General features: G+C 41.7%; 2 protein-coding genes across 12 annotated transcripts in view; both read left to right on the top strand.

The window, feature by feature from the left end:
• The first annotated feature begins 449 nt into the window (after positions 1–449).
• Positions 450–3089, top strand: LOC137130503 (tumor necrosis factor receptor superfamily member 11B-like). Its single transcript, XM_067510752.1, has 5 exons — positions 450–539; positions 1229–1619; positions 1860–2039; positions 2136–2217; positions 2331–3089. The coding sequence occupies exons 1-5, from the start codon at positions 537–539 to the stop codon at positions 2530–2532; spliced, it is 858 nt and encodes a 285-aa protein (XP_067366853.1). The 5' UTR covers positions 450–536; the 3' UTR covers positions 2533–3089.
• A 319-nt stretch (positions 3090–3408) lies between these two features.
• Positions 3409–7868, top strand: part of LOC137130501 (F-actin-uncapping protein LRRC16A-like) — a 55993-nt gene continuing 51533 nt past the window's right edge. The window contains exons 1-2 of one of the 11 annotated variants that reach the window (XM_067510744.1): positions 3409–3905; positions 7370–7467. In XM_067510744.1, the coding sequence (XP_067366845.1) occupies positions 3866–3905; positions 7370–7467 (138 nt within the window). In that variant the 5' untranslated portion in view covers positions 3409–3865. Of the gene's footprint in view, positions 3906–6442; positions 6634–7369; positions 7468–7868 lie in introns of those variants that run through there. The other 10 variants (XM_067510747.1, XM_067510743.1, XM_067510745.1 and 7 more) reach the window with 10 other exon arrangements.

The following is a 7868-nucleotide window of genomic DNA, read 5'->3' as shown; positions in this document are numbered from 1 at the left end:
ATTTATTTACAAATGCTTAGTGTGGGCATGGGAAAATGATCAGTAGAAAACTGCTAAAGTTAACAGACCTTATACTATGCTGATGATTTTGGCCCCTATACCCTTTTTGATCTTTTGTGTTACAATTTTTTAAATTCCCCTTGACAGATCTTAGTGGGGTGAGATGGAAAATATCAGGAATGAGAGCAAGGATATTTGGCAAAAGTTTCCATTGTATAACCCTAAGGCCAGCAGAAAATTAGTGTGTCGGCTCTAAATTCACATCCAGTAAATGACAAGCTGTTCATGTGGATTGGAAATATATTTTTTTTCTCAAAGGCCAGACACAACTGAAAAACAGCAGGCATTAATCAATGAATTGAAAAACTGTGTGATATGCGTGAGGAAGTTGGTTAGTTCTTTGACCTTTGACAAGTTCTAAAAACCACACACACCTACGCAAAAGAAAAAAAACCCAGTTCCTTCATGGATTCTAATTCTTATAAATATGAACATCATTCTGTTGTCTAACCCTCATTGATCAACAGATCATCAGAATGGTGAGTGTATAACAATACTCTGCACATTTAGCAATGATAGAAACAGGGATGAAAGAAAATAATTTGATCAAAATCCGTTTTGTGTATATTTACTTAAAAGGTAAAACTGTAAACCAACATATTTTAAATACTTACAAATAATAAGAAAATAGTTAAACAATCTGTGTATTTTGTCTGATTAGAATGTGTCTATTGAATCTTGACTACAACTTTATTTCACCAATCAGGGACTTAGAGGCAAACATCCGTGTGTGTATTTTTCTTATGATGCCAGCATAACCTGTGTTTAAAATAAATAGTCACAGCATCATTTATCAGCTCTTGTCAAATTCGGTTTGTATTAGTGTGATGGAAACTTCAGCTATTTCAACAGAGTTATTCCATCTTTACATTACAAGGCTTTTGTTAACACAAAAAGTGTGTGAATTGTGTACTGTAACATGTCCTGCTGGAAAAAGAAAGTCTGACCTAAATTACATCTGCTGGCAGTGCTGTACCATGATCTAATCTTACAGTGTAGTGCCATCTAACTATACTTCCTATATTGTTGTCATTTAAAGTACCATTATACTGAATATTTGATTCAGTATCCACTACCCAGTATCTAGTTACAGTAGCTAACGGTAAATGTAGTAATGGAGGTAGTTCGGTAGTGGTATTGCAAATAGTAACAATTTTCTTTTCCTCAGCTCTGCTTACCTCTGCTGTTCGTCCTCTCTGGTGTCATTCGCGGAGCCTTGGCGATGGACTCCGTCCCCACCTACAAGTACACAAACCCTATCAGTAGAGAAACCCTCATCTGCGACAAGTGTCCACCAGGAACCCACTGGACCGCGCACTGCACCGGCACCACGCCTACTCAGTGCGCACCGTGCAAAAGTGACCAGTTCACGGCGCTGTGGAACTACCTGCCCAGGTGTCTGTACTGCAGCACGTTCTGTACCGAGAACCAGGAGGTGGAGACGGAGTGTTCACCGGTCAACGACAGGGTCTGTCGTTGCAAAGAGGGCTTTTACTGGGCCGAAGACTTCTGTGCCAGACACTCCGAGTGCGGGCCCGGACACGGCGTGGAATTGAGAGGTACAAGGGGAAAACAGTTTTGTGTTTGTTCTGTGTTTCACTTGGAGTTTACTGTTAGAAAGATACACATTTCAAAACGGATACAAAACAGGTACAAAATATAAAACACAATGCAGCAAATCTACCCCCGGCTACTGTTTTACAGGAGCTGAAAGACGCACGATTACTGTGGACCTCATGATCCACCATGTTAGCTGTAGAGATTGTAATAACCCCAAATGAATTATTGTTCTGTTTCAGGTACGTCGCACACGAACACGGTTTGTCACCGGTGTGCTGAGGGCTACTTCTCTAACTCATCCTCTGCGCTGGAAACGTGCGTAAAACACCAGGAATGTCCCAGCGGGCAGATCGCGCTCCTCCAGGGCTCCGTTTACGGCGACACACTGTGTGGCTCCTGCGAGGATCTTGCAAAAGACGGTGAGTACTTTGTCAACTACCCAGCGCTTAATCTAAATATTTAGGGTTCACTCTTGGATCAATTCCAAACTCACTTGGTTCAATTTCATTCCGCAGGTGAGGCCCTCAGGACGTTCCTTTCGGGATTTTTTAGTGTGCACAGGATGCGTGTGGGAAAGATGAGGAAATTTGTCACCCGGTGAGAGTACACTCTGATCACCTCTCCTGTCACTAACCTGTATCTTTTCAACTCCTTTCACTCAGACGTCAATCAACCTAATAAATAATCATCTCCATCATGTTCATCCACAGACACATTCACAAGTCGGTCCGCAAAGAGAGAGATCTTCTCAGGAATGAGATCAGCGCTTGGCTGGCTCTTGCTTCAGTGGAGCAGCTGGGGAAATTACCACAGATGCTGGAGACCTCACAGCTCGACTCCATGGCACACAAACTAGACAAGAGGCTCCGCTGGATTGAGCAGCAGAGCCCGAACTGCGTCTTAAATTTGTGACGTACTCCAAAGGACTGAAACAGTCATGGGGAGCCTAGGTCAATAACATACCTCTTTCTCAAGACATTTTATTGAGGTACAGCAGCAACTTTCGTTTGAAGTGGGATAAGTACATACATTTGCAGAGGGATTTGGATACAAATACAGGAGATATAGGTCAGTGTCTTAACTTGGGTGCAACCTCACAATTAAAGGTCATATATGCAGTCTGGTGTAACATAATATGTATAAACTATTCTGAAATGATGTTATGCGTAAAATAAATGTAGAATATTTTGTAAAATTGTGTCATGTCAAACTAAAAACGTTTATCTGTCAAGTGGAGCAGCTGAAATAAAGACCATGTTGTAACCTATGGCCCTGACTGTAATGTAAACAAATCACCACACGGTGTCGCCCTGCTCCTCTTTTTCTCAGCTCACTGCAGCCAATTTCACTTTGGTTACGTTCAGATTTAGGCCTTCACCACAGTGAGGTCATTTAGTGAAATAGACCTGTTTTCTTTTACATTTTGTACCCATTCACACATTTTACATAAATTGCCTTTCTTCAAACTACCTAAAATTGTGCATCTTTATTGTTATTACAGCAGGTTATGATCATTTTATATTATTTTATGTAGAGCATAGAACTTTTTGCAGAGACTTGTTTTCTATGAGCATCATTCCCAATATCCTCTTGTGAATTTAGTGTAAGACCTGGTGTACGTGTATAGTGACCTTACTGGGGCCCTTAGTACGTCTGGTATCCTTTGGGAGTTGTCTTAGCAGCCCCCCCGTGGGTCCCCCATAACAACCACTAGAGGTCCCTAGTTCCCTGTTTGGGAAGCAGTGATGGAGCCTGCTCATTAATATCAGTACCACCACCGCCCACCCCAGCCACGCCACGCCGCTCGGCATCGTATCGGCTCTCTGGCTGTGGCATCACCGAGCGGGGAGGGGCCCCGGTTTCCACCATTGGCTGGTAGCGTCTCACCGACAGCTTTACGGCAGGACCACGGGCGGAGAGGATGTTCGTGAGCGGTGCTCTTTTCGTATCCGCTGGGATTTCAACGTGAGTTTTAAAGGACCATAGCGGGTTTTTGTTGCGGTTGTTGCAGTTGTCTTTCCTTCAGCACGAATGAGCTCTGATCACCGCAGTGTTGCAACCAAAACGAGATGCGCCCAGAGAAACGTGGACACATTGTCCGGGCACCGCGAGAGGAGGAGAGGAGCATGTAACCGGGAGGATCGGCACCTGACACTTCGCTCCCTCGCTCATTTCCTCGGTATTTAAGGTTTCTCGATGTGCTGACTGAATTGTTCTGGCTCTTTTGGATATAACCTCCAGCAAAATGAGCGAGGACGTGTCAGAGGTCCCCAAAGAGCTTCTAGGTAAGAAGAGACACGGATCATTTGTGGCCATGTATCCAGACAGGAACAATCCCTGGTTCTGTCTCAGTCATGTTCCTTAGAGGACCTCTATGCACTCCCCTAAGTTTTTACTAACCGATTGTATCCATACAAATACAGTAGGGTATTATATTCCTGTGACAATACAATATAAAAGCCACAGGGTTTTAACCAGCTGAGACACAATGGTAACAGTAATGTCCAATCGTTATGCATGTAGGGACAATTTCTGTTGTCATAATTGGTACTGTACTACACAACATGCTGAAAGTCACCGCAGTGGACAGTGCTTCAACAGCAATGAAGCTTGCAGCTTTTTACTGTGGACAGCAAGAGCCCATGTTAGGAATAAACTCTAAATATGATGTCAGCCTGTCCCCACAGTAACCTCTGTCCACTCTCCCCATCCCCACCCTGGAGACTTGCTCAGAAGCCCTGCTGATTAAGGTCTGTCATGCTTCCCTTGACTTATTTGTACTCGATTGTGGATTGTGGACAAACCTAACAGACCTGCAGCCTGTCTTTGTTTGGGAAACTAGCTCAGTGTTTTGACACTTAGGTGTAATATTTGACAAGCACAAGCTCCGTCTCTTCCCTTGACTCTCTGACACAAACATGTAGGTATATTCTTCTGGCTCAGTTTCTTCCTCATAAGAGCGATGAAGAACCTGGGTCTGGTAGGAAAATGTTGCTCGGTCATGTACTCATGTGGTCAGGCACGCATGTATTCACTGAGTCACTCAGCTCCTTGTCCTGTTGTTTTAGCTCTTCTTACAGTTAAGAGAGGACAAACATACTGCATGTTCCTCTGGTCTGTTCAGTGGGATTTTTAGGTCCTTCATGTTAATGTTTTATTATCCTTTCACTGCCTTTCATTGTTTGTTCACACTTGTGTAGCTTTAGGGTGGTTAACATTGTGCTATTCCATCTTGTTTTTAATAAGTTCTTCATTGAAGCTGTAGCGTTTTTTTAATTATTCTGAATGTTTGTACATTCTTTTCTACTTATTTCCCTGAACTGCAATTTAGTTTGGACCAATGGGTTTTTAGAAGTGAATTCATTAAAACTAGCCTGTCCTCTGAAAAGTATTTTGGATGTAGACATTTTGTCACAGCTTTATACAGGCCTTCAATGCAATGGTCCTTCTTAAGGTCCAACTTACACTTGTGCCTCAAGTTTTCCATCTTTATTCATTCTCTTCTTGATTAGACTGGTTCTTAACGCTGCACCCTTAGAGTAAGAAATTTGTTTCAGCATGGCTCCGTTGCCATGCGGTGTTGTCTGGATGTGTGTATAACTAGCCATTGTTCAAAACATTGTGCCAGTGATTCACCACCATGCAGTATCAGTGCAAGATTCCTGCAGCAACAAGAAAGATCAGCGTGATCCGGATAAAATCGGCTTTTACTGAAAATGCAAATAAGGCTTCTTCCTTCAGATAACTTGTTTGGCATTACCTCCTTTTTGTCAGAAAAGCAGGACCTCCACAGAACTAAATCCCTTCACATATCAGCTTTTGAGGATCCAACTTAAGGTGCACATGTTCAGAAACAATGTATAGAGAAGATAAAGGAAAGACGCAGACACAACATGGTGTCTGGGAAACCTTTCCTGTGGGTGACAAGGCAATGATAAGGCTGTGTTGTTCAGCGCCGAGTTAAGTGAGCTTACATACCGTCACCTGGGACTGTTTGTGTGTACGTTTAATCGTGGATGTGAGCTAGTTTGCATCTGAGTTGTGTTAAAGCTGGAGAAACGCCTTAAATTCAAGGACCAAATTGATATTGAAGACACTACACACAGAGGAATATTGATTGGTGAGGCTGAATGTGAGCCACAGGGCAGCCCGCTAGTAAAATGTTCACTCTGGGCACAGCTTTAATAAATTACAGTAGCAGAAGAACTGAATTAGCAGAAAAGTGATTTATGAGAGTCTGTCAGGAGCTTTTCCTGTCTTGCTCTTCTCATTAAAACATACAAGGTCTCATTTTGTATGAGATCCACTGGTGACACTGTGGATGGTGAACATTTTCCGTGGAGATTATTAAGCGAGCTCAAAGCTGGCAGATGAACCATTTAATTATTAGCTTCACTTTGATCTGATGACTGTTTCAGGAGTCCTGTAGGCGAGGGTACACGCATGCCAGCACAGATGTGTGCAAACACAGTTCCCCTCTGTCTTACACCCACGTGCACACAGACCACATCAGCTGGTGTGTGGCGGGTGAGTTAGGAGTGTGTAGAGGCGGCTGACCCAATTCTACTCTATAAGGCAGTTCCCTAGCTGTGAACACTTCTGCTGGGTGTGAACAATCAATCTGAACAGCGGAACACACACTCGGCTTAAAGCTCTGTGTGTGATGGTATTTTTTAATCTGTGTATTTGAGCATAGTGTATTTATAAATCAGATTTCAACGATTAATTATTATTATTATTGTTTATTTACAATTAAGGAACATGTCTAAAACTCTGCTAGTGGCTATGTGAAAGCGTACTTGGTACAAATTTTCAAGTAAATGCTATTTTCTTAAATTTCAAAGGTACACAGAGTGACAGTGTCACCATGCTGATGTTAAGCAGGTATCATGGTTACTATAGTCATCATCTTGGTTTAGTGTGCCAACATGCTGGAACCAAATACTGTACATCACCTAAAAATACTCATCACAAGCCGAGATGCAGTCTTCAAATCATTCATAGTTTGGGATGGTAAGTAATCTATACGTACTCTCGGTTTAGCAGTGTTAGTTTTATTGTTACAAAGGGAAAATCCAGTGCCATTGTATTAGACTACATTAGTTTTAGTTATTTAAATAAAGTGCCAACTGAGTGTATTTTTTAAATTTGCCATAAAAAAAAAAACAAACCTAATAAAAGCAACAAATCCTCATGTTTGGTGGTGGAAGCACCTAAAGTTTCAGTTTTGTTTTGCCTGATAAACCTTAATAAATAATCAAGGATTAAAATAGTTGTTGCCTAATATCATGTGTATGTAACTGTGTCAGCAAGTATTTGTGTATATATAGTTTTGTGCATATTTGCTGTTAGTTTTTCATATGACATCCCAAAACCAACGCTCACACAAATAAATAGAATAGAATAGAGAACTGTGATAAGCAAATGAAAAGTAGAAGACAGAACATTCCTCCCATGGTATGTTAGATTTTTTATCAAATAGTTGTAATTTCTGTTTAGGGGAAATGCCCTGATATGTGATCTGCTGAGAAGATCAAAATGTTGAAACTTCAACTTCAGCTTTTGATCTGTGTTAAGACTTTGTGCCAAAGAGCTCACAAAGTAAATACATATTTAGTAATGCATGACACATCACAATTAATCAATTTTTTCTTCTCATTTTAATTACTGTCAAAAATACAATTTAATCCAATGCACAGAAGTGCCTCCACATTTCCTGTTCTCTTCATTGTTTCTCCTCTCTGTGTAGAGAGTGTGAGGGATGCAGTGGGGAGGAAGGTGAAGCTGTCGCTGAGGAAAAGAGTCAAACTGGAGATCAAAGGAGACAAGACGGAGAACAGAGTCTTGGTAAGTCAGCCCCTGCTGCTTTCAAGCTGCTTCTTCATTAAAAGGAGTAACATCTTTCTCTATCACTTCTCTGATATTAAAATGTACAGTTTTCACTCTCTTGTATTCAGTATTTGAAAGATCCTCATATTCACTTTCACGGTGAACATCAATGTATAGTGCTGTCACTCTTCATTTCACTTTGATTTTGGAGAAATTGAGAGAAACAATCCAACCAAGCATCTCCCTGAACACCACCTGTCTCAATCTGAAGACTGCTAGGATAGTGGTTATCTCGTGCTGGGGGGGGGGGGAAATGAATGTATCGTCATGCAAAGGTTTTATTGGTTGTATGCCTCTGTATCTGGGTCATGGGGATTTCACTGTAGTCCATATGTGTGATCTGGTGTTAGGGTTCCTGA

The sequence above is a fragment of the Channa argus genome, chromosome 7 (genome assembly GCF_033026475.1).
Source record: "Channa argus isolate prfri chromosome 7, Channa argus male v1.0, whole genome shotgun sequence".
Lineage (NCBI taxonomy): Eukaryota > Metazoa > Chordata > Actinopteri > Anabantiformes > Channidae > Channa > Channa argus.
The sequence above is the reverse complement of the archived record's forward strand: the minus strand, read 5'-3'. Positions and strand labels throughout refer to the sequence as shown.

What these genes read in the sequence shown, in the direction of transcription:
- LOC137130503 (XM_067510752.1), top strand. An exon ending in ACACGGCGTGGAATTGAGAG is followed by an intron (nt 1,620 to 1,859) that starts GTACAAGGGGAA and finishes GTTCTGTTTCAG; the next exon opens with GTACGTCGCACACGAACACG. An exon ending in ATGAGGAAATTTGTCACCCG is followed by an intron (nt 2,218 to 2,330) that starts GTGAGAGTACAC and finishes GTTCATCCACAG; the next exon opens with ACACATTCACAAGTCGGTCC.